The sequence below is a fragment of the Petaurus breviceps genome, unplaced genomic scaffold (genome assembly GCF_028583685.1).
Source record: "Petaurus breviceps papuanus isolate PSGF00001 unplaced genomic scaffold, PetGlider_PUasm1.0 64, whole genome shotgun sequence".
Classification (NCBI taxonomy): domain Eukaryota; kingdom Metazoa; phylum Chordata; class Mammalia; order Diprotodontia; family Petauridae; genus Petaurus; species Petaurus breviceps.
The window spans coordinates 6,361,481-6,388,021 of NW_027186428.1; the positions used below are offsets into that span (position 1 = coordinate 6,361,481).

The 26,541-nt window shown below is 44.7% G+C and overlaps 1 protein-coding gene and 1 long non-coding RNA gene across 3 annotated transcripts in view; one reads left to right on the top strand and one right to left on the bottom strand.

Annotated features, from left to right (window-relative positions):
* Nucleotides 1-25,573, bottom strand: part of AHNAK2 (AHNAK nucleoprotein 2) — a 112,426-nt gene extending 86,853 nt beyond the window's left edge. Inside the window, exon 1 of the mRNA XM_069103837.1 lies at nucleotides 25,482-25,573. Coding sequence (XP_068959938.1) covers nucleotides 25,482-25,536 — 55 coding nt within the window. The 5' untranslated portion in view covers nucleotides 25,537-25,573. The remainder of the gene's footprint in view (nucleotides 1-25,481) is intronic.
* On the top strand, nucleotides 18,331-24,069 carry LOC138173762 (uncharacterized). 2 transcript variants are annotated; one of them, XR_011171512.1, is made up of 4 exons: nucleotides 18,331-19,611; nucleotides 20,112-20,304; nucleotides 22,459-22,588; nucleotides 23,801-24,069. It is a non-coding gene; the product is annotated as an uncharacterized lncRNA (long non-coding RNA). The 2 variants fall into 2 exon arrangements; XR_011171511.1 differs by lacking the exon at nucleotides 20,112-20,304 and having other exon boundaries at nucleotides 18,409-19,611.
* Nucleotides 25,574-26,541: the final 968 nt, after the last annotated feature.

The following is a 26,541-nucleotide window of genomic DNA, read 5'->3' on the forward strand; positions in this document are numbered from 1 at the left end:
AATAACCGGAGAAGGGGAGGCTGGGGACCAGAAAAGGTCCCATAGAGTATATTGTCTTTGAACGAGGCCCAAAAAGAAAATAAGGCTTCACTGAGAGACAGGTGAAGAACAAGAACATTCTAGACCTGCAGGAACAACTTACATGAAGGCACTGGGATAAGAGATATGGTTGTTGTTTTTCAGTCATGTCTGACTCTTTATAATTCCAGAGATTTGGGCGTTTTCTTGGCAGTGATACTGGAGTAGTTTGCCATTTTCTTCTCCAGCTCATTTTATAGATGAGGAAACTGAGGCAAACAATGTTAGGTGACTTGCCCAGGGTCACACAGCTAGTATATGTCTGAGACCAGATTTGCGCTCAGGCAGATGAGTCTTCCTGACCCCAGGCCCAGCACTCTATCCACTGGGACACCTAGCTGCCCAGCTAAGAGATGGAATGTCACAAATAGGGGACAGTAACAGGCAGCTTGAGAAAGATTATAAAGGGAGAAGTATGAAATAAGACTGAAGCAAATTTCACACGAAGCAGAACATTTTTCAATTATCCTCTTTCACACCCTCCAGGACACCTCTATGCAATACTGATAGGGCCCAGAAGGCAGGTGGAGTGGCCCCTTCCCAAGACCTCAGACATCACCCACTCTCATCTCAAACCTCTGGCCCCACAGCCTGCAAGGACCCAATATCTGTATGCACTGACTGAGTACTGGCCTGGCCAACTATGATCATAGGAACATAGGATTCAGAGTTTGAGGGGCCCTTGGAGATCATCTATTTTAATCCCTTCATGCTACAGATGAGAAAACTGAGGCCAAGGAAGGGTAAGTCTTGCCCAAAGTCATACCAGTTCATTAAGGAGCAGAATGAGGATTATGCAGTGTCTGAGGCAGGATTTAAACCCACTCCAAATCCAGGACTCTTTCTGTGATGACAGCTACAACACTCTTCTTAAACTCACCTATTCTATGAATGGGCCTTTTTTTGGAGGGGGGAATACAAGGCAATTGGGGGTAAATGACTTGCCCAAGGTCACATAGCTAGTTATGGGTCAAGTGTCTGAGGTCAAATTTGAACTCAGGTCCTCCTGACTCCAGGACTGGTGCTCTATTCACTGCGCCACCTAGCTGTCCCATAGACCTGTGATTTATTTAATGTAAAGAATTCCCAGAGATGAACTCCATCTACCTGTATAGATCAACACCTTCTCTAAAATTTATCATCTTGGGTAGAGTGACTTGTCTAGGATAACACAGTCAATATGTCAGAGGCTGGGCTTGAACTGCGGTCTTCCTGACTCCAAGGCCAACTCTATTTACTGCACTTCTCTACACATTCTTTGTCCACAGAGAAGGCACTTTTAAAGAACAGTTAAAACATCTTTGCATCTGTTCGTGTATACATGACTGGAATTGAGGTCAAGAAGATCTGAATTCAAATCCCGCCTCAGATTCTTACTAGCTCTGTAATGCTGGGCAAGGCTTTTAATCTCCATCAGCTTCAGTTTCCACATCTGTCAAATGAGGATAGCGATAGCCCTTCCCTTAGAGGATTGTGGTGAGAATCAAACTGGATAATGTATGGAAAGTGCTCTGATAACCTGAAAATGCCACATAAAGGGGAGCTGACATTGTGATGATGATGCTGAGTAACAATGGTCTTGAGAAGGATGCAAGGCAAGGAGAATGACAATGAGGATAAAGTTCAGGATGATCCCAACCCCCATTTCTCCAGTCCTTTCAGGACTACACAGTGCTTTTCTTACAACTGCTCCAAGGCCAAAAAGTATATCTGATTATCCCCATTTTACAGATGAGGCAAGTAGGCTCAAAGTAAGGAAAGGACTTTCCCAAGGTAGAGAGAGAGGAGAGAAGAGGGTCCAGTTCAGAACTCTCAGGGAGGGGCAAAATACATCAAGTCAGAGGCAGATCTAAGACCTAAACTAAATCTTCTGATGGTTTCCTCTCAACACTACAGAGGTCATCACAGTGGACAATTTTAAAATGTAATTAAATCCATATCCCTATATCCTCTATTACAACATTGTCCAACCTTTCCCTACCTTCCCTTCCTCCCACCTTCTATCTTTCTGTAAGCAAGTTTTCAGAAAAAAAGAAGGGATATTTGTTTTCTATACCACATACTGAAGGAGGAGAAAGACTTAGTTGACTCTATCTAACTTATCTGAAGGGGCAACTAGGTGGTACAATAAATAGAACACCAGGCCTAGAGTCAGGAAGACTCATCTTGCTGAGTTCAAATCTAGCCTCAGACAGATACTAGCAGTGTGACCCTGGGTAAGTCACTTAACCCTGTTTGCTTCATCTATAAAATGACCTGGAGAAGGAACTTCAAGCCACTCCAGTATCTTTGCCAAGAAAACCTCCAAATAGAGTCAGACATGACTCAACAACAACAACTTATCTGAAAGGGCATCCTGGAAGAATCAGACTTCTCTGGTCCTGGAGCTGATCATCCAGCACAATGAGTAGAATCACAGTTTGTAGATTTCCATTCAACATAAAGGAAGAACTTTCTAACACTCAGAGCTTCCTGGCAATGTTGATACCACACTCCTCAACACTGAAGATATCCAAGGGGAGGTTAGATGCCTGGGACATAGTAGAGAGGATTCCTGATTTGGGAGGGAGTGTGGATGGACCACTGCAGTACCTCACTGCTCTAAAATAATAATAAGAACAACCATAATCAGGGAACACTTTAAGGTTTGCAGAACACTTTATATCTTTGGTCTCATGTGATCCTCACAATAATCCTGTGAAGTGAGAACTATAGTTATGATTATGGTCATTTTACAGATGAGGAAACTACAGGAATGGGATGGAATGTTGCTGTACTGTAAGCAGGAGTGTGCCGGTAAAGGCTTTACAGCTGGCCCTCCCAAAAAAATGCACACACAATACACACAGTTAACACTTTCTTAAGTCTAGACAATAAGCAAAAGAATAAATTGGGCCACTTTATAGCCTTTGCAGATTCCTAAGGTATAAATAAATGCTCACACACAAAAATTTAACAATCGGCTCTCTCTGTTCCAACTGGTTCCAGCCCACTCGCTGGTTGTAAGAAATGACAAATGCAAAGAATTCAGAGAAATATCAGGAAACATACATGAACTGATGCAGAGTAAAGCAAGCAGCCTCAGGAAAACGATCTCCACAAAGATTACAACAATGTAATATTGCTGCACATCATATAATTATAATGACCATACCTTGAGGGAGCACTGGGGAGGAAAGAGAAAGAGAGATTCCAAAATGGACATTACATAAAAACAAAACATATACATCAAATAAACAAATAAGTTAATAGATAGCTAGACAGACAGATATATAGATTGATAGATAAGTGATCTGAGGTTCAGAGAAGGTAAGTGTGACTTATCATTGGTCATAAAGCCCCTAAGTATCAGGGGTCACATTTGAACTTAGGTTTCTTCTAACTCCAGATTCTGCCATTCAGCCTAGCCCTGGCTCATACAGTCATAAACTGGCCTCTTAAATGCTTCATTAACATTTTTCTTCTCTCATCAATTAGAGGGTGAGCTCCATGGGAAGATGCAAACATCCTACTTTTTTCTTCTCCCTACTCCCCAGGTAGAAAAGCACAGAACTGGACACAAAAGGGTGATAAGTAACTCCTGTCTGCATTGAGTAGAATTGAGCTGAAATGATTTGTGGTTCTAACTTCAATCTAAATTGGATTGAATTGTTGTCATTTTTGTTGTTGAGTCATTTCAGTCATATCTGACTCTTTGTGAACCTGTCTGGGTTTTTCTTGGCAACAGTAGTGGAGTGGCTTGCCATATCCTTCTCCAGCTCATTTGACAGAATGAGGAAATCAAGGCAAACAGCATGATGTGATTTTCCCAGGATGACACAACTGAGTGTCTGAGACCAGACTGGAACTTAAGAAGATGAGTCTTCCTGACTTCAGACCTGATACTCTATCCAGTGTGCCACCTAGCTACCCAAGGATTAAATTAGATTGGATTAAATTAAAAATCCCAATCAGGCATTGAAATACACCCCTCTTGACAGAGTCAAGTGGTCAGTCAGTCAAGAAGCATTTATTAAGCACCTACTATGTATCAGACATGCTAAGCACTGGGGATACAAAAGAAGCAAAAGACTGTCCCTGCCCTCCAGGAGCTCACAGTCTAAAGGAGAGACAATTCATAGATATCTCTTCAAAAATACAGAATACCAAAGCCTGAAAGGAGCTTAGGGCACAGAATTTAACTTCTTCCTTTTATAAAAGAGGAAACATTTCTCAGAAAGAGAAAAGGGCTAGGCCAAGATTACAAAGGAAATTGGGGAACTCAAATCTGGGTGTCCCTGACTCCTAGTCATATATAACTTGAAGGGAACTCAGAAGTAGTTCCAAAGCCATAGAGTTTGATCTGCCTCAAATGTGGAAACTGTGGCCAAAAAACAGGAAGCAACTTGCTAAAGGACTCACAGTGAAGCCAGGACTCAAATAAAGTTCTTGTGACTCAGTCAAGTATAGTCAGAAGTGACATTGGCAGTTACCTAGTTCAACCTCTTCATTTTGAGTCCCTAAAAACAACTAAGCTGAAGGGTCCCTTGGCCATGGACTTAGGCCAAGCTGAACAGAGCAAAAGATACCAGGTGCATCCTAACTTCCCTAGTACTTCTTATGCTGGACAGTGAGGACACCACTCTCAATGGTTCTGGAGTTCATTGATTCATATTGCGCTTTCAGCCCATGAAAGCCTCCTACATCTATTTTTTAAGAAGATTATTTTAAGGATGAGGAAATGAGGGGCAGCTAGGTGGCACAGTGAATAGAGCACCGGCCCTGGAGTCAGGAGGACCTGAGTTCAAATTCGGCCTCAGACACTTAATGTAAAAACTAGCCATGTGACCTTGGGCAAGTCATTTAACTCCAGTTGCCCTCCAAAAAGAAAAAAAAAGAATGAGGAAGTGAGAGGGGAAGTGATTTGGCCAACATCATACAGGTAGCTGAGCTGAGATTGGAAAGGACCATAGAGACCATCTAGTACAACCTTTTCACTATATAAATGGCAAAACCAAAGCCAAGAGAGATGAAATTACTTTTCCAAGGTCACAGGGATGGTGAGTGACAGAGGCAATATTCAAATCCTCTGACTCCAAAATCAATGCTTTTTCTATTATGCCTACAATGTCAGGGTCTTTAGATCATAGAATATCAGAACTAGAAAGCACCACAGAACATAGAATTACAGAAGGGAACTTAGAAGTAGTTCCAATCTTTTCATTAATACAAATAGAAAAATAGATACAGAGAAGGAAAGGGACTTGCTCAAGAGCACACTGATCATTTTTCAAGAGTCAGTCCCAGAAACATTGTCCCCCTAACGAGAAAAAGAAGCTGGTATAATTGAGTGGGTACACCACAGCAGCTCATGGAACAGCCCAGAGATAAAAGACAAAGGATGAATTATTTGGGAAAAGTAGAGAGCTCTGATTCATAGGGAATCATGCAGTGAGACTAATGCCATATACTGCCTCCCACCAATGTCAGCCAATTGACCTACCCTGGGATGAGCTCAACACTCTCCAAGCCCTTTCACAACATGGTTCTCCCTCCCCCCAACTTCCAAGAAGACTTAAAAATCTTGTATGGTCTCGTGAAAAGAACAGTTGACAAGGAATCAAGAGACTTGGTATTTCCTTGACCTTCTGAGTCTGGGTGGAGACAAATGCCTGCTTCCCTTAGTCTGTCTGAGCAAGACAGAGGTTGGTTTTTCCAAAACTGTTATACAGTGGAAAGAACTCTAGACTTAGAGCCATAAGACCTGGGTTCAAGCCCCCACTCTGCAATTTACTCCCTATGCATCCTTTTCTGGGATTCAATTTCCTCCTGAGTATCTTGAGGGGGGTAGACTAGATTAAAGTCACCAACATTTATTCAGAACAATGTACTGTGGAACTTGTGCTGGGTGCTCCAAAATTAAAAACAAGATAATCTCTGCTTTCAAGCAGCTCATAGCCTTGTAGGGAACCAACATGCACAAGACTAATGTAAGGATGATCAGCGTAGAATGAGATGAGGGCAGATGAGAGATCTAGGCAAAATGTTCTAGGGAAATTTGAGGAGAGAGATAAAAATCATTTTAGGTTTGTTGTGCTTGACCCCAGAGAGCAGAACAAGGATCAATATTAGGAAACTGTAGCAAGGTAGAGACAGGCTCAATGAGAAAAAAGAAAGAAAAAAGAAAGGAAGGGAAGGGAAGGGAAGGGGAAGGGAAGGGAAGGGAAGGGAAAAAACTATTTTTAGAGTTGTCCAAAAGAGGTTTGCTTCAGGAGATGACTGGGTTCTCCATCACTTTGTGTTTATTGTTATTGTTTAGTCATTTCAGTCATCTGACTCTTTGTGACTCCATTTGGGGTTTTCTTGGCAAAGATACTGAAGTGGTTTGCCATTTCCTTCTCTAGTTCATTTTACAGATGAGAAAATTGAGGCCAATGGGGTTAAATCACTTGCCCAAGGTCACACAGTATCTGAAGCTAGATTTGAACTCGGGAAGATGAGTCTTCCTGATTGCAGGCCCAGTGTTCTATCCACAGTTCCACCTAGCAGTCCCCCATCACTGCGATCCCCATCACTAGAGAGCTACAAACAAGTTGGATGACCACTTGATAGGGATTGTGTAGAGGGGCTCTCATTCAGTTATAGGTTGGTCTGAATGCCCCTATAGGTCCCTTCAAGCTCTGAGACTCCGTGATTCTGTAAAGTGTATTAGAACACAGGTGGGAAAATTAAATGGGACAGAAAGGAAGATCACAGAAAGAGTTTACAGAGCAAGGCAATCTGTCCCCTAATTAGTCACAGATTGGCCTGCCTGTCTTAGAAGTCCATAATCTCTCAGGTCCTTGGTCAACTTGATCACCTCCATTTCTCTCTGTATAACAAAGCAGATTAGACTGAATGTCCTTTTGAGATCTAGCAGTGCTGGAACTGGAGTCAGGAAGACCTGAGTTTGAATCCTACCTCAAACACTTAGCTGTGTGACTCTTAGCAAATCACTTAACTTCTCTGTGTCTCAATTTCCTTTTCTATAAAATGAGGGTACCTACCTCCCAGAATTGTTGTGAGGATCAAATGAGATTAAATAGGTAAAGAACTTTGCAAACTTTAAATTGTTTTACAAATAATATTAAATCCGCTGATTCTATGAACTTTATGTCTATCCAAATCAGAGAATCTGAGCAAGCTATATACTGGTTTTGCCCCTAGATGAAACATGGCTTCTTCACCCCTTTTACTATGAAGATTTAGGCCTGTTTTGGACCTCACAATTTCTCAGGATCTGTGGAGATCCCTCAGCTCATGGCTCTTCCTCTCAACATTCAGGACAATCCAATTTTCTTTGGTGTGCTGAAAAGATCCCTTAACTGAGAGTTAGGAAACTGGATTCTCATCATAGCCATGCTGTTAACTCACCATGTGACTGGAAAAGTATCTTTCCCCTCTCTAGCCCTCAATTTCCCTGCTCATAATGAAGAGGTTGGAATAGACAATCTCTAAGATCCTACTCAGTTCTGTATTCTAAAGTTCCTTACAGCTCTGAGATTGTGTTCTGTATCTTAAGTGCCCTCCCAGCTAGGTTATTCTTCAAGTTAATCAATTAATCAATGAATCAATAAGCATTTATTAAGTACTATAATATACATTTGTGAAGCCTCTAATTCTCTAGCATCAAATTCCCTGGACTTTGCTAGTTCAGACTCCCTAGCTCCACCCTCTCCCCCAGGTTCTCATTTGGAGAATTTTTGTCTCAGATCCCCTTTCCCTCCCCACTCTGCAGGGCGTAACTTTCCATAACCCCTTTTCCACAAGCGCACACACCTTTTAGACACATAGGAATAAAGCAGTCGATTTCCACACCCAGTAAGGGAGGTGTGAATGGTTGCTTGTTTCATGAGTGAGAGTCCCTGGGAGGGCCCTGTCCTGGGTACTGTGGACAGGGGTAGCCAGTAATGCCAGAGAGGTGGTTGATCGGCAGACGACTTGGGGGAGGGGGGAGGGAAGGGGAGGGGAGGGGAGGGAGGAAGATAGAGAAGAGAGACAGAGAGAGTGGGGAAGCGGGGGAGGAAAGAGGTGGGACAGAAAGAGAGAGAAGGGAAGAGTCTATACACTTGGAAATCTTCCTGGGCAGGTGTTCAGAGCCCCACCTCCATTCAGGTTAAGGTTTAAGCAGTTTCCCTAACTGGGGAGGGGAGGACAATCATCCAGCATCTGTTTGGGGAAGGGAATAAGCATTTGTTGTCTACTATATACTGGGCACTGTACTAAATACTTTGCAAAAATCATCTCATTTGGTCTTGCAACAGCCATGGAGGGTAGGTGCTATTATTCTCCCTGTTTTGTTGTTGTTATTGTCTTTCAGTCTTGTTCAATTCTTCATGACCCCATTTGGGGTTTTCTTGTCAAAGATACTGGAGAGGTTTGCCATTTCCTTCTCCATCTCAGATGGAGGACTGATGAGGAAACTGAGGCAAACAGGATTAAGTGACTTGCCCAGGGTCACATAGCTAATAAGTATCTGAGGTCAGCTTTGAACTCAGATCTTCCTGACTCCAGGCCCAGTACTCTCTCCACTGAGTCATCTAGCTACCCATCCCTGTTTTACAGCTAAGGAAATTGAGGAAGATCAAGGTTAGGTGACCTGCCCAGGGTTGCACAGGTAGGAAATGTTCTGAAATTGGATTTGAACTCAGGTCTACCCTAACCAGCTCTCTATCCACTACATTACCTTACTGGATACTGCTAGATACCACCACCAGCAAATGACCAAGGATTCACTGCCTCCCAAGTGTCCACTCACTTGGTGCAGGAACTCCCTTGAACACCATCTCTGACAGGAAACTGGCTATATAATCTTGGTTTAAACACTTCCAGTGAGAGGGATACTGTTCCCAGGTCAGCCAGAACAGTTGTTAGCAAAGTCTTCCTTAAACTGGTTCTTGGGGATAAGGAATAGACCCTTCAGGTTGGAAACATGTGATCCCATTGAAGAATGAGATTACAGATTAAAATCCCCTCTGCACTGAATCCATCATTAACTTCAGGAGCAGTGTGACCCAGCCCAGAGCAGACTCACAGCTCCTACTCATGCCCAGGGAAGTAACATGGTGATGTGATGTTGTGAGGTGGCAGGACCTCAGCAAGTGTTGCATCTGGCTACTTACTCCCTGGGTGACTTTAGGCAAAGCCATTCCCCTCTCTGGACCTCAGTTTCCTCATCTGTAAAATGAAGGGGTTGGATGAAATGGTCTTCTAGGTCCCTTAGAACTCTAAACCTTGTGACACTATAAACATTAGCCCAGCCTTGCCCACACAGCAGGGGCAATAGAGTGGAACCAGGTGATTGTATAAAGATTCCCAGGAAGGTAAGAAAGATTTGCAGAAACTGCCCCAGCTCTTTCCTGCTGATCAGAGATCAGAGAGTCAAGGCCCAAATGCTTTGGTTTCTGCTACTTATAGCCTTGGTCAATTTCCTTCTTCTCTCTACAGTGAGGGTTTAGACCAGATGTTCTTTAAGGTCTCTCTCGGCTCTGAATCCTATGAGAGAAATACAGGAGGGCTCCCAGAGGGAGGGGAGACATGCATGTAGCAAAAGCTGGTCTGGGCCATCAGCCCCTTTCTTCCTGCCCTAGCCTCTTCCAAATGCTTAGGGATAGAATACCTGGCTGGAGATCTCAGCCTCAAATCTTTGCTTGCCCAGTTCCTTTTCTAAAAGTGCTGTTGTCTATTAAATATTTATCCCTGGCAGCAAACATCAGCCCCTCTTCCAGACCTGTGGGTTCCCAAAGAAGAAAAACAAAAAGAAATATTCTGGGAACACAGAGAGTACTCCCGAGAAGGAAACAGCTTAGCTACTGCTTTTCCAGAGGGAGAGAGCTCTCAAAAGAACAAAATTTCAAAACCCTCCCATTTCAATAGCACTTTCCCCACAAAACCTCTGTGAAGCCAAGTAATGCTTCCTATTATCATCCCCATTTTACAGATAAAGAAATAGGGACTCAGAGAGGGGAAGTAACTTGTCCCAGGTAACCCAGCTAGAGAGAACTTGAACCCAGGGCTCCTGACTCCACATCTAGTGCTCTTTCCACCAAAACACATGATAATAAGCCCTATCTGAGTTTCTCTGTCTCCTGTCATGGACAAAAAAATGACTCCTTCCCACAGCCTACCCCATCTTCCTGTCTAGGGTCTCCAGATCCCCCCTCCAAGAGGATGGTAAAGCTGTATTCTCTGAGTCACTTTCCACAGCAAGAAGAGATCTTCAAATTCCTTTTTGACCCATCACCAGGACTGGTGGGTTCAACTTGGCTCACTCCACACCTCTCCAACTTCCAGGCTAACCTCATTCCCCATTCTATCCCCCCCAAACCAGACTATTGGAATTTATTACAAACAATTATCTCTGTAATTATAGTCTTAAATGAACAGCACCATAGCTAGGTAACCTTTAGACACATTCTAGTCTTATAGAGGAGGATGTTAAGTCCCAGAAAGGGGAAATGATTCATTCCAGGTCACAGAGGTAATAATTAGTAGCAACAGGATTTGAACTTCGTTCCTAAGGCTCAATCCCATGGCTCTTTTCGTGTGAGCCAAAAAAGAAAATGGTCTTAGACAAGTTGGAAAGTGACGTGGGCTTGAGTGTCAGATCTATGTTACCCTGGGCAGGACCCTTCCCTTTAATGGCTTCCCCCTCAATAAAATAAAGTCACTGGAGTTGGTGATCCCTAACATCACACAACCCCGATAGTCTTCAATCCCGATTCTTGGGTAGGTAACCGGGCTGAATTTGAGCAGGGCTGGCTGCCAACCAGACCTAGTGGGGTGGGGTGTTCAGAGGGAGGAGCAGGGGTGTTAGGGTTTGGCCCTCACTCCAAGGTGAGAGCCAACCTCATTGCTAGCCCCACCCAGCCCCAAGGGAATTACTGTTTACCACGTAGGATAAACAAGAAAAGACTGGGAAGGGGGCAAGAATGTCACCTATTCTGTGGGCCAGGGGGTGGGGCCTATAGAGGGAGCAACTCCCCCCCCCATATTTGCCCCAAGGCTGTTTTGTGTACAGACCTGACCATCTGGGACTGGGCCGGTCCCCACCCTGGCTGAGAGTGTCCTTCCTTGCCCAAGTGACTCAACCAAGTCCTGGTTGGCCCAAGCTGCCAGGTTAGTCATAGTGCCCACCCCTCAGAGAAGGCTCCTGATTGGGGCAAGAATGGGGAGCCCAGGGCTGCCCCTTACCTCCACCTCCCTGGCCACAAGGACAGCACAACCAGAGCCAGGTACTATGCCAGCACCCATAGAATCATAGATACTGAGCTAAAGATCCTTACGGGGTCTCTGAAGGCATCTCCTCCTACCCACAGCTGAGGGAGAATCCTCTCCTTAACACTGGGACAAGCTTCAGTTCTAAAGCCCTCCAGTAATGGCCTTCACCACCACTTCCACCACCCCTTTCACTTTGGGACAGATTTAATTCTTAAACCATTTTCCTTCTATTGAGCTGAACTATTCCCACTGTTCCTCCTTCTGCCCTCTGGAGCTAAACAAAATGAGACCCTGGGACGTTTCCAAAACAAGGGGGCTTTTTCTGGATCAGGGATGGATTATAAGGAAATTATTCTTGCTATTATTGATAATTTTATTATTAATATCACAATGTAATCTTCAAACAGGAAGATTTGAAGAGCTTGATATACATTTTTATTTTAATAACTATATCTAGCTATATCTTTATTTTATTGACATGGGTATTCTCTTCAATGATCCAGCAGACTGCAATACAGCTATGGCTCTCTGTCTTATGTGATTTCTTTCTATTTCCTCCCATAAATCCATTTCAATGCTGGAAGCCTTCCTGCCTTTAGAGCTCTTGTCATTTCATGTATGCCAATAGGGCCCATGGGCTGCCCATCCCTCTCCGCCATGACATGACCAGCTCACCTGCTTGTCCAATTAGACAGTTCTCTAGAGACAACCTTTAAGCTGCTTCTCTTATACAATTCTTTTATCCATAAGATGTTATAGACTATTCATGCCCACCATCTGTTTTTCCATTGCACATTATTATTAATATTTTGAGTTTTAATGATGACAATTTAATTGGGGGAGGGGGGAACTGGACTTATGCTTTCATTGGTATAAGGACCTCTCAAAAAAGGGTAGGATGTAGGGTGACTAGAGAACTGGCCTTGTTGTCACAGAGATCCCACCTCTGCCACCTACTGAATATATGACCTCCAGTAAGTCACTGAACCTCTTCAGGGCCTCCAAGGAACTCTGAGATTATCAGTTTCAAAGAGGGTCCTAGGAAAGTGGGTACTGGGAGAGAAAGGCCTTCACTAAGGATTCTCTTCTCCAATTAAATCATAAGTCTAGGAGAAAGGACCCATATGTACAAAAAATATTTATAGCAGCTCTTTTTATGGTTGCAAAGAATTGAAAATCAAGGGGATGCCTATCAATTAGGGAATGACTAAACAAGCTATGGTATATGAATGTAATGGAATACTATTGTGCTATAAGAAATGAGGAGCAGACGGACTCCATAATAACCTGGAGAGACTTAAATAAACTGATGCTGAGTGAGGAGAACAGAACCAGGAGAACTTTGTACACAACTACAGACACATTGTATCTGTGACAACTGACTTTGATACACCTGCACTCCTCCCAGTAACTGCAAGGTTATGAGACAACTCCAAAACACTCATGATTGAAAGGGATGTCCACATCCAGAGAAACGACTGCAGAGTCTGAATGCAGATTGAAGAAAACTACTTGCACTCTCTCATTTGTGTTTTCTTTTGTTTTGTTTTGTTCCTTCTTTCTCATTATTCACTCCTTTGGTTATAATCCTTCTTTACAACTTGGCTAATGTTTATTGTGAAGGTATTTGTAGAACCTGTATCAGATTACATGCTGCCATGGGAGGGAAGGGGAGGAAAGGGAGGAAGAAAAAATTTGGAACTCAAGGAATTGTGGAACTTAATGTTGTAAACTAAAAGTAAATAAATAAATTTTTAAAAAACCTAAGTCTAGTCCCCCATTCCTTTCCAAAATAAAGAAGTCATAGGGCCATAGTTTTAGAGCTAGAAGAAATCTTTGAGGCAATGGAATCTAACTATTTTACAGATGAGAACACTGAGGTACATATCTGCATAAAGGGCTGAATTCTGAAGGACTTATGATGAAAGGTGCTATACATCTCCAAAGAAAGAACTGGTGGAGCCTGAATGCAGATCAAAGATATTTTTCCTTTACTTTCTTTATTTTCCTTTTCTTTTCTTGTCTGTGTTTGACTTACATGGAAAAGTGTTTTGCATAACTAAACATATATAATCTATGTCAAATTGCTTGCCTTATCAATGAGGAAAGGAGGGGAGGAAGGGAGAAAATTTGGAACTCAAAATTTGAAAAAAAAGAATGTTAAAATTGTTTTTACATATAATTGGGAAAATAAATAAAATATTAAATTTTTTAAAATAAAGGTCTTCACCAGGAGGTCCTTCATCCAATTAAATCATAGGTCTGGTTCTCTCATCCCTTCCCAAATTATGAAACCTGTAGAATCATAGATTTAAATCTAAAAGAGATTTTAGAGGTCATAGAATCCAATGCCTTCAGTTTACAGGTGAGAACACTGAAGGGGCTTTCCCAGGTCATGTAACTAGGAAGTGTTTGGGGTGCGATTTAAACCAATGCCCTCCTGACTCCAGGTCCAGCCTCCATCCACTGCCCCACAATCTTCTTCCTAATAGGGAAACTCTTCTTCAGGACAAGTCAGCACTTGTCTGGCAATTTATAGCCTTTGAGAGTGACTCCCTAATTTAATTATTGTTGTATGCAATATTTGGATTCCTATAATATTGAAGCTTCCTTATGGCAATCCTGAGAGGCACATAAAACAAGTATTATCATCTCCATTTTACTAGTTTCTATAGGCCTAAGGCCCTAAGTGATCAGGGGCTCAAGCCCTGGCTCCTTCCTCCCCTCAGCACTCCCCCAGCACTCATCCCATGGTTCCCTGTCTTAACGCCTTGTTTCATCATGGACCAGATAATCACAGGCCTCGAAAGCACTGGATTTGGACTCAGAAGATATGGCTTCACAACCCAGCTCTACCTAGGTATGAGACCTTGAACAAGCCAGTACATCCCTGATGTCATGGTCCTCTTTAGAGAACGAAGCACAAACAATAACAACCCTTCCACTGATCCATAAAATCAGAGGTTGTCCTTTTGGATACACACACACACACACACACACACACACACACACACACACATGTCCCAAGGAGGTCAAAGTCAGAAAAACCTACATATCCCAAAAGAGTCACAGCATTTTTTGTAGCAGCAAAGAACTAGAAACCAAATGGGTTCCCACTGATTGAGGAAGAGCTAAACAAATAATGACATATGACTATAATGGAATATTATTGTGTGGCAAGAAATTATGGGCAGTGAGGTGGCTCAGTGGATAGAGTGCCAGGCCTGGAGTCAGGAAGACTTAACTTCCTGAGTTCAAATCTGACGTCAGACACTTAACTAGCTGTGTGACCCTGGGCAAGTCACTTAACCTTGTTTGTCACAGTTTCTTCATCTGTAAAATGAGCTGGAGAAGGAAATGACAAATCACTCTAGTATCTTTACCAAGAAAACCCAAAAAAAAAAGGGTCATAAATAGTCAGACATGACTGAAAAATAACTAAACAACAAGAAGAAATGATGACTATGAGGAATTCAGAAAAACTTGGAAGGATTTGCATGAACTGATGCCAATTGAAATAAGTAGAGCTGCAAGGACAAGACACACAATGATTACAATAATGTAAATTAAAAGAACCCCAAATGCAAGTCAGACTGGATAATTGCAATACTAATCTCGGTCCAAAAATGAAACCTACCTCCTTCCCCCTAGTGATATGGCAGGCAAGGAGGGTTATGAGGGTAGGATGTGGCCTAAATCACCAGATAGAGTCACTGTATTTTTTTGTTTTTTGCTTAACTACTTTCCTTTGTCCAATTCTCCCTTGTTTTCCTTCTTTCACACCCTCCTCATAGCCCAGCCTGAACCAGAAGCCCTCAGGAAGGCTCACTCTACCAGATGGGAATGTCCGCCTACATCTGTCTTTCACCCTCATCTGGGATGCTTGACTGCCTACTGATCTTGGATGAAATGGGAGTCAAGAACTCCATTCTCTCTAATAAGATGGAGGACCACCAGGTCTTACCATCTCCCTATCCTTAAGGTACTCTAGACTTTATAATGGACTATGCCTCTACTCCCTACAATTCCCCAGCACTGTCATCTGGCCTATTTTTTTTTTTTTTTTGCTTTCTTTTTTTCTTGGAGGGGAGAAAGTAGGACAATTGGGGTTGACTTGCCCAAGGTCACATGGCTAGTTTTTTTGTGTTAAGTGTCTGAGGCTGGATTTGAACTCAGGTCCTCCTGACTCCAGGGCTGGTGCTCTTTCCACCTCGCCACCTAGTGGCCCCAGGTTGGGTCACTTCTTGGGGCTGTCCCCAGGCGGATCTACATTTGATATAAAGAAAAACTTCTTAACCATCAGAGCTATCCAAAAGTGTAATCAACCTCAGGAAGTAATGAGCTGCCCATTCCTGAAACTCTTCAAGCAGAGATGAAGGACATACTGTCGTTGGGATGTTTGAGACAGAATTCTTCCTCAAGTATAAGGTCTAAAGCCACCTGAGGTCTGTAGACCCTCCTAGGTCAGTAATTCTGTTCCCTGGGATAGTCTCAGTTCTGACTCTTACTACCCGTGTGACCTTGGGCTTTTCTATAAAACAATGGAGGACTGAAACAGTGATCTCTTAAGTTTCCTTCCAGCTCTAGATTCTACAGTCCAGAAGTACTCCCCAGACACCCACTCTGATTAGCCTTCAGGAACATTTGCCATTGGAGAGCACGTCTAAGGAAAGAAGTTGGACCCAACCCTGAAAGGAGGCCTCAGGAAGGATGAAGGTACATTGTGTTCCTTGCCTGATAATTGTAGGAGCTTTGTTTATATACAAGGGAGTCTAGAGAGCTGGGTTCAGTTCCTGAAACCATCACTGGTTTGCTATGGCCTTGAACAAATCTCTCTTGGGAACTCAAGTTTCCCAGTTGTAGTAGTAATGATAGTCTTTGTCAGGTTTTCCTCCTTCTCTTGGGTGCAGGATAGATTTGCTGTTGTTCAGTCATGTCAGTCCTGTCTGACTCTTTGTGACTCCACTTAGGATTTTCTTGGTAAAGTGGTCTGGAATGGTTTTCCATTTCTTTCTATGGTTCATTTTACAGATAAGGAAACTGAGGCAAACAAGGTTAAGTGACTTTCCCAGAATTACACAGCTAGTAAGTATCTGAGGCAGGATTTGAACTCAGGTCTTTCTGACTCCAGGCCTGGCATGATGTCTGCTATTCTATGCCTCCCTTAAATCCAATTGAAAGTCAAGACACTGTGCTCCTGTTGTCATAAACAACAATAGCTGCTCCTAAAGGGTTAGATAGGAAGGGAAAGTTCTCAGGATTGAGAACTGGGAGGGATCTTGGAGATCTAATCCAGAGCCCTCATTTTCCAGAGTGGGAAACTAAGGGTTAGGAAGGAGAAGTGACTTTCCTGGGGTCATGTGGATATTCAAACCTGGGCAGCTTTGACTCCTAATCAAATTAGGAGAAAGTGAGGCTGGTGACTTTGCACAGCCCTCCCTCACTTAAATCCAGCTCACTCAAAAGACACCACCTCCCTGATGTCAAGGTCCTCTTTGAGAACAACAGCAAACAACAACCGTTTTTCAAAAGCATTAAATCTTGTGCAGCTGTGCTGGGAGTATCACTGGTACTACCCCACCCCCTCCCCTCCAAGCCCTATACACTAGTCCAGCCCCTGTGGCACAGATGTCGGAGGCTGGGGAGAATCAGTGGCAGACAGGCCTGTTTCTCAGGTCTCTAGACTCCACAGTGGGAGTGACAGCAGAGTTATGCAGAAGATTCCTGGACTCTGAGGGAAAGGTCCTGGGTTCAAGCTCTGTGATGGTAGTCAAATCACTTCCTGCCTTAGCTCCTTACCTGTCCTCTGTAAAACACAAACACTAATCCCCACCCAATCTCCCTGTTTCTCCAGGCCATGGATGGAAAAGTATGGTATCTGTTGAAATTATTATGATGATTATATTATTTTGTATATTTATATATTATATGATTATGATTATATCATGATGGGAAGGAGAAAAGCGGCTTGGCATAGTTGTTTAGAGAGTTAGCCTCAATGCCAGGAAGACTTTGGTTTAGGTCCTGCTTAAGATATATACTGGCTGTGTGACTCTGAGCAAGTTACTTACCCTCTCAATGCTCTAGGAAACTAATGTTATAAATTGCAGAGAAGGGGCCAATTCTGCATTGGTGTGTGGAGTTTTCTCATCTGGAAGGTCCCTAAACAAATGAAACCATAGATCCGATCTCCAGGATCTGGGAATCTATGGCCTCCATCTTCTACTCTTGACATCTGGGCTTTAAAAAAAAATAGAACTGATTTTAAAAACATTTTTATTGATATATTTTGTTTTTACACCACCTTTATATCCAGAGATATCCTCCCACTCTCCCTTCCTCCAGAGTCATCCCTCATAACAAAGAATTAAAAAAAAAAAAGGAAAAAGCCAACTCAGCAGAAAGAACCAACACATCAACGGAGAGTCTGGCAGTATTGAGCGGCAGCCTCTCAGAAATCGTCCTGGAAAGTGCCTCCTCGCCAGAGGCTTGTGGGGAGCTGAGGAAGAGGAAGGCAGAGACAAGGGCAAGGGGCCCCATCCTCAAGAAGCAGAGCAACTAAAATTGCTCCCAAACCAGCAGCTTCCCTCAGGATATGTTTCCTGGGATGACAAGTGCCAGGCCTCCTCCTCTAGGGAAGCTGCCAAGCTCACCAATCTCTAGCATCCAGGCCTCTGGCCCTCTCTCTTCCGAGGTTTCTTTCTTATGACCCCCCCCCACCCTCAATCAGTGGGACTTAGAGAGCCTCTTTCTGCCCAGGCCCTGACTCTGAGCTATTTCTCCCATAACCATAATTTCCCTTATCTAGGTATAGAACACTTTCCCAATGCCAGAGGACATCAGGGTCATGAAAACAAAACAAAACATCAAATGCTGTCAACTCTCAATTACTCACAGTGAATGAATCTCCACCACTTGTGCCCTGAGAACTGAGCTTAGCTGACCATAAGCAAGAAACCTAGCTAGCCCTGCTAGTTAGATCTCCCCAGTCAGAATGCTTTCCCCAGGATTATGGAACTAGAAATCTCTGGGGTCCCAGACTGCTCTAAGGGTGTGATTCTGTGACTACCCAGGGAGAAATGGGAAGAGCTGAGGAATGGGGACAGTTACAGTCACTATTCTTTGCCAGTGGTTTGAATCAAAGTCCGCAAAAGGCCTCTCTGCAGCTTGACTCTAACCCCACAAAATCATAGCCTTTGGTAGAGAGTCATGGACCTAGTCCTGAACCTGGGACTAGAAGGAAACTGGGCCAGGGCTCTATGAAAAAGAAACTTAGAATTGGGAGGAGGAGCTTCAGTGGAAATACATGGGAAATGAACAATCATGGCCTCACAAAGGACACTTTCTTCCACAGCATGAACAAAATACAGATACCTATTCTCAACCCTCTGGGTAGAGATCAAATGTGGGGGGACTAAATGGAAAGGTAATAGAAAATGAGCCTGAATATCAGGACATGCAGGGTCTAGTCTCAGATCTGCCGCTAACTGACCATATATTACCCTAAGAAATCTCTTCCCTTCTTGGATCCTCAGATTTCCCACCTATAAAATGGGGATAACCACTCTTCAATCAATGATGTGCTGAGAGACAGGGTGGTGCAGAGAGAGCCACACTTAGAAACCGGAAGACCTAGATTCAAGTCTCACCTCGAAGTCACACCTGTGTCACTCTACCTGTTAGAGTTGTCATCAACTAAGAGAGTGTAAGTTTCAGAGAAGGGTGCCCCACCTGCATTGACAGAGGGACTTTCCCCATCCAGGGAGTTCCCTATACCAAAGGAATCACAGATACAATCCCTATTCCCCTACTACATGCCAGACACTGTTGCAAGAAATACAAACAAAACCCTTAAACAGTCCCTGCCCTCATCACGAGGACTAACATTCTAAACATTCTGGTTATATTCATTTACATTCTAATCACATTACATTCTAACTAGTTGTGCTACCTTTCATCATTACAGAGCTTCTGTGAGGATCAGATGAAACAATGGATGAGAAAGCCCTTTAGAAACACATACAAGGGTTGTTTTTGGTTTGGTTTGGTTTTTAATGCCTTTCTGAGCGAGTCTCAGCCAAAATTGGAGTAACAGAAGTACGCTAGAAGTATATTTCTGTGCACCCAGGCTCTTTCATCATCTGGAAAGATATTTCTGGGAAAGAGGAAATCTGACTGGGACTCTGGATGTGTTTCTGGGGAACAGGAGGCAGAACCAGGCCCCCAGGAGGGTGTCCTGAGGACAGAGGATGTTGGATCCTCATCCATCGAATGCTTGAACAGGGGAGTGATACGGTGAGAGGAGTGAAAAAGAAAAATTAGTTTGGGGAGGGGGCTTGCAAAGAACAGATTGGAAACAGGAGACACTTGGGGCAGAAGGATGAATTTGGGGGATATTACAGCAGTCTAGACAAGAAGTGATAAGTATCTAAAAGGGTCTAAACTCAGGTTGTAGCAAAATGGAGAGGAGAAAGGTTATGTGTGATGTAACACAGTGCTTGGCAATTGTTTGGATATGGGGGGCAGGATGAGGGGGAGGAAAGAACCAAGGATAATTCTGAGGTTTTGAGACTGGGGGATGGCAGTGTCATCAAAAGAACTAGGAAGTAAGAGCCAGATTTTTCAGGGCAGAGAGGAGATAACAAATTCAGTATGGGACATGTTGAGGGCACCATCAGATATCCAGGCAGATGTGCTGCCATCGGTCTGCTAAAGATTCAGGGCTCCAAGTCAGAAGCTCAGAGAAGCAGAGCTGGAAAGAATCTTCAAAATCATCTGGTCCAACCCTCTCTCAGATGAGGAAACTGAGGCACAGAGGGCTCAACAACGCACTCAAGGTCACACGGAAATCAAGCGGCAGAACCAGGATGAAGACACAAGTCTTCTGCCTCCAAACCCAGCATTCTTTCCACCAAACCTTGGCTTCCGAGTTAAGAAATTAAGTTGTGTGTGTAACGTGGGTGAAGTGGAAAAAGCCCTAGACTTGAGGTCAGTAGATCTGGGGTCAAGTCCTGAGAATTGCTGTGTGACCTTGTCTAAGTCACTGTGGAACTTGGTTTCCTTGTCTGCAAAATGGAGGGTTTGGACTAGATGCCTTTTGTGGTCCCTTCTGGCTCCAGAGTCTTTGAATTTGTGATTCTATGTCTCCTGTCACCTCCTTGCCAAGTTCTGGCTTCAGGGCATTGTCAGCCTCCTAGGGCCAGAAAGTTTCCTTTTCTGCAGAAAAGAATGATTCTAAAGGGCCCTCCTGGTTCCAATGTTTCCTGGCTCTTGAGTGAATGAGTTTACCAAAGCTGAGAGGGGAGGAGGGGGAATGGCCAAAGACAGCCGAAGAACATACCTAGATTTAGCAAGTGGGAAGCCATCAAAAGAAGAACAGAGAGAAGGTAGAAAGAACCAGGAGAAAGTAGAGTGTCACAGAAAGCAAGGGAAAGTGAGAGAATTCAGAAGGAACAGACTGTCCATGAAGTCAAGTGCTGCAGAAAGTAAAAAAATGAGAAAGGATTATTCATTGGATTTAATGATTAGAGGGTCACTGGTCTCAGCAGAATGTTGATCTGAAGGCATATTGTAGGGGGTTCAGGATTTAGCAGGAGGGAGGCATGGAGGAGAAGGAAATAGAGGCTGGGAATCCAGAGGAAAGGCAAGAGGCAAGAAGGTGGCATGGGGTCCAGAAGGACTTGAGAGTAAGTTTGTAACATTGTGCCAAAAGGTACAACTGTTTCCCAACTGTGTCAAAGAACAGAGAGGTTGAACAGGTTGAAACTTCAGCCAGGGCCTTCTGGAGCTAGACCTAGAGAGGTCTCTGAAGAAAAAAGGTTAGGAACGCCCTACAAAGGTAGAAGACACCTCTCTAAGAGGCCTGTTTTAGAAGTCAGCATTCAGCCTGGAGGCCAGGGGATGAGCAATTTGGCCTTAGGAAGACCTCTGAGTAACTGCTCCCAAAGAAAGGCCATGGAAGAATAGAGAAAACAGAAATCCACTTTCACCTAATCTCAACCTCGTCTAAGACCTAAGACTCTTTCTCTAGTGCCTGTCTCTTTCAGAGGACTAAGAGCTTCCTAACTTCTGTAGATAGTGCAGGTTGGTGGGTTTGAAGCCAGAGGACCTGGATTTGAATCTTGCTACTGCTTGCTTGACCTTGGGCAATCCACTTTCCTTTAGTCTCTTCATCCATTAAATGAATCTTGGTTCTGATAAATCTCTAAAGTCCATTTCAACTCTGATTTTTTCCTCCATGCGCAGAGAAATGGCCCAGAAGTCAGGGCCCAAAAAAAACCTCCCAGACCCCTCAAAATGGAGGGCGATCTGTGTATTGTAATTCAGAAGGAGATAGACCTTTGTAGTTTCTGGTATATATATATACATAGGAAGTGGGAGGGAGGCTAAGAGAAGGGTTCACCAGTTCTGGCCCTGGAAGAAAGGAAGAGGTCAGCATGCTACAATGGAATGAACACTGAATCTGGAGTCAAAAGACATGGGTTCAATTCCTACTTCTGACCTACCTGTGTACCCTTAAGTCAATAGGTGCCCCAAGGCCTTAGTTTAAATGAGGGTTTTGAACTAAATAGGCTCTGCAGTCCATTTTAGACATATGATCCTATGATTACCTCCCCCCAGAAATAAAAATAGGAAAAGGAAAAAAACTAAAAGCCCCAGAATCTTGGCTTGGAGATTCAAGTAAGATGCAGGAGTTGGGGGAGGGAAGAAGGAAAGGGTCCTTAGGGAAGCCAACCCGATTCCCGAAAACAATAAGATGCCCTCTAGTGGCTCCAGGCATCATCATTTACAACCACCTCCTCCTTTTTCTCCCTTCCAAAAATAGATTTCTTTCTACCTCACCCCACCCCCTGGAGAGAATTGACCCACTCTCAGTGCCTGCAAGCTCTTCTCACCCTGTTCCAAGCCAGCCAAGCCAGGGAAACGCCCCTGTCCCTGTTAGCACATGTGCATCTGCATCTGTATGTTCCTCTATGTCTTGGAGTCAGAGTAGGTCTGTTTATCTGCTGCTGTTTGCCCCTCATGCGCATCTGGGAGACAGGGGGGTTGTAGGGAAAAGGAGAGGTTCCTGATGTACAGGAAAATGAGGCTGGGACCATGTCTCCCCCCACCCCCCCCCCCCACCCATCCCCTGCATTCCAGGAGAGTTTGGGAAGGAAAACACAAAGACCCTGTTTCCTGAGCCAGCTCCACCCCAAGGCCATCAGAGGGAGTGGAGCCTTCGAACATCACTTGACTTGAAACCCAGGAGTGGACAAAGACAGGACTGCAGGTAAGAAAGGAGACATAGGCTTTGACCTCAACTCTGGCGGATGTGGTCCTTGAGTGAGTAAATCTCTTCCCTTCTCTAGCCCTCAAGTTTTCTCTTCTGAAAAGTGGGAATAATAATTAACTCAGTCTGGTGAAAGAAATTGATGGCATCTCCCCATGAAAAGACAGCATAGACAACCAGACTTATAGCTAAAACACCAGGGTTTGAATCTTAACAGCTGTGACCTTGGGTCATTTCTTCAACTATAAAATGAGGTTATTTATATTTGGTTGTGAGGAAAATATTTCATAAGTCTTAAAAGTGCTGTGCAAATGTCGTTCAGTCACTTTAGCTTTGTATAGCTTTTTGTGACCCTATCTGGGGTTTTCTTGGCAAAGATTCTGGAGTGCTTTGCCATTTTCTAGTTCATTTTACAGATAAGGAAACTGAGGCAAACAGGGTTAAGTGATTTATTTGCCCAAAGTCACACAGCTAGTAAGTGTCTGAGGCCAGATTTGAACTCAAGAAGACTAGTCTTCCTGACTTCAGTCCCAGCACTCTGTCTGCTGTGCCAACTAACCGCCCCATAGAAATAGGATAGTATTATTATTTTAATTTACTTTGAGATAAACAAACTGAAAAGTGTTGCCAAGGATAAGGTATTATGGGGATTTTGGACAAATAAATCCGTGGGTCTCAGTTTCTTCCTTTATAAAAATGGGAAGAACAGAAATTTGCCCTGTCACCTTCTCAGGGTTCTTCAGTGGGTCTGCGGATAAAAATATTTTGGAAAATATAAAGTACAGTCTGGAATCATAAATATAATAAATATTTATTAAGCACCTACTATGTATGTAGGCACCAAGCTAAGCATCATTAACATTGTTATTTTATATAAGGAATTAGGTCAGGTCCTGCAGCAAACATCACCCCAGACCCCTCCCTTCCTCTGTCCTCAGGTCTGTCCCTGGCCCAGTGCCCAGCAGGCAGGTCCTGTTGCATTAATGGGATAAGAAGTTAGCTTAAGGGGTGGGGTTAAGTATATTTGGGAGGTGGGGGAAGTAAAGAAATATTTGCTGTTTTTGTTTTTGCCAAAGATCCTGGGATGCATATGAGTGGTGGCACCCAAGGCCCCAATGGGACAAAAACCAATGAGCAAAGCCTTAGTTGCAGCTGAAGCTGGGAATAAGAGTGGCTTCATTTATGTATGTATTTTTTTATTGGTTCATTCAGCAGCCCCTACAGCCCTGCCCTGTTACCTCTACTGTCAGGCCCCATCTTTGGAGAGATGCCCAGTTTGTCCAGGGCGTGGCAGATGCATGCAGGCAGTCTTGCCAGGTAAGACCACTCAGCCTGCACAGGGGTCCTGCACTTCCTGGATACCATCCAGGGCCTTACCTCATCAAAGATGGCTCTCTCAGACCTCATCTACTTCTTTACCCCCAGGAATACAGTTGCCTCTGCCCTCAGAGATCTTAAAATAAAATACATCAACAACTTCAGATCCTGACAGAATCAATTTGCAGCGGACTAGACCTAAAAAAGAAATGTGACATTCTCCACCACCAAATTCAGTTCCCCACCATCCTGAAAACTTCCCCCATATCTAGGCTTCTTCCAACTCTCCCTCCTCTAGCCCCCCTCCCCAGAGAAGCTTCTGTGAGCTGGGAAAGTCAGCACCTGTTGGACCCCTGAACTCAGTGCCCAGGTTGGGGTGGAATATGGGTCAGAAAAGAATCAGAAAGAGAGACAGAGTAGCTCCAGAGTCAAGCTGGGCTTAAGTGAAAATGAGGTTCCATCTTTCATTCCTTCACCCAAAATTTATTAAGCCTTGCTGTATGCCTTGTGCTTGGGCCCTACCAGAGATACAAAGATTAGAGAAAGTTTTCATCATTCCCTTGATAATAACTGCTCCAGCTGCCCCAACCTCGGGCAGGTGTCCGCCCTTTGAATCATTCCCCCAGCCCCCTTCTCACAGCAGAACCAGAGAAGAACCCAGGGACAGACAGACCAAAACCAGGAACACAGCACGGAAACAGAGCCCCAAGCAGAGTTAACGGGTTTAGAGAGCCCTCTCCCGACCCTTCCAGGGGCGCAGAGATGGTGTAGGTGGACCGAGTTCTCTCCCAGACACACACACACAGACAAAACGACTCTCTACCCTGCAGCCTAGTCAAGGATCTCTCTCCCTGTTGGAAATCAGGAAATTGAGGCACAAAAATGGAAGGGAGACCCCAGACACCCAGAGCCTCTCCTGGGCGTGGCTGGAGTCCCAGATCTGAAGACCGATCTTTGCGGCACTTGGGGCCACGCCCTAAGATGATGCTGCCTCTGCGTGGAGGTGGGGGCTGGAATCCCACTTTACTATCTCAGTAGTATTCACAGTGCAACGAACACACCCAACCATGCACTTTGAGGGCCAGCCAACTCACTCACAGACCCGCAGCATGGGACCTCACATTTCTAAAGGACTTTGAGGTTTAGAAAACGCTTCCTTCCCAGCAACACTGTGTATGGGGTAAGGAGTGACAAGTATTGCCTCCCTTTCTCAGAGGAGAAAACTGAGTCTTAGAGCGGTAAGTGACTTGTCCATGGACACATGGTTAAGTGTCACAACCAGAACACTAACCCGGGTCTCTAAACTCTTTTTCCACTACATCAAACTCAATCACACACATTGTGGATCAAAGTCACACACACCAAAGTCATGCACATGGAAACAGACATCAAGTCACACACTCCCCACCCCCGCTTCCCAGGCACACACAGAGGCATGGGCACAGGCGCACACGCCAAATCACACACGGACACACAAAGGCACACACACGCCAAGTCAGACTTACAAGGACCACCACCCCTCGGCCCCCCGGTCTGTCCCCCAAAGAAAAGCAAAGCTAGGAAAGAGAAAGCGCACCACTGGCAGGGGATCCAGGCCAGTTGGGAAGCACCAGGTGGAAGCAGTCGCACATCTCGGCGGGTGACTGCGGGCCCCGATCGGCCCAGCTCCGGTCTGCCCTGGCAGGGTCCGCTGGCGGGCCGGCAGGCGGACGGACGGCGGCCGGCCCCGCACTGACTGCAGAGCTCTGGCAGCCAGGTCCCTAGCTCGGCCCCCGATGCCCACCCCCTTGGCTCCCTGGGCCCGCCTGAGTGGGGCGGGGCCAGGCTAGAGTAGCCCCGCCCGGGCCACTGCGGAGCAGGGTGGGACAGACTGGGGGGCGCCGGGTGGTGCTGAGAGCCGAGGTGTGGGGCCCTGCTCGGACTCATTCACCCGATTGGTTCCTGAGAGTGTGTGACCCGCCCACGGGGGTGGGGGTGGGGGGGAGGTTGGCGCATGTGAGTGGGCGGGACCCCAAGTGTCAGAGGCTAATGGACTCAGAATTGGGGTGAGGGTTGCCTGCCTCCCCAATTCCATGCCTGGGCCTGCTGGAAAATGAAAAGGAGGCCTGACCAAGGACAGTTACTACAAGTGGCGCGTCTACACTGATTACATGCATAACATTGTAGGGACATCGTACAGGGTCTACAGCGCATGGAGGCTAGCCAGACACCGAACCTTCTAACAAGCCCTTCCCCAGAGTATGCCTCAATTCTATGCTCTCCTGAAGAGAGAAAATGCCATTAGCAGTTTGAACGGATCTGGTCCTCCATTTCACCACTCTTTTTTTTTTTTTTTTTTTTGCTTTTTGGAGGTTGGAAGGCAGGGCAATTGGGGCTGACTTGCCCAAGGTCACACGGCTAGTTTTTTTTGTGTGTGTTAAGTGTCTGAGGTCGGATTTGAACTCAGGTCCTCCTGACTCCAGGGCCAGCGCTCTATTCACTGCGCCAACTAGCCGTCCTGGTCCCACTCTTTCAATAAGAAATTGGACTCGATGTTCTCCAAGCCCCTTCCAAATCCATTCTATTAAACAAATAAATAGGTATTAAGGATGTGTGTGTGTGTGTGTGTGTGTGTGTGTGAGAGAGAGAGAGAGAGA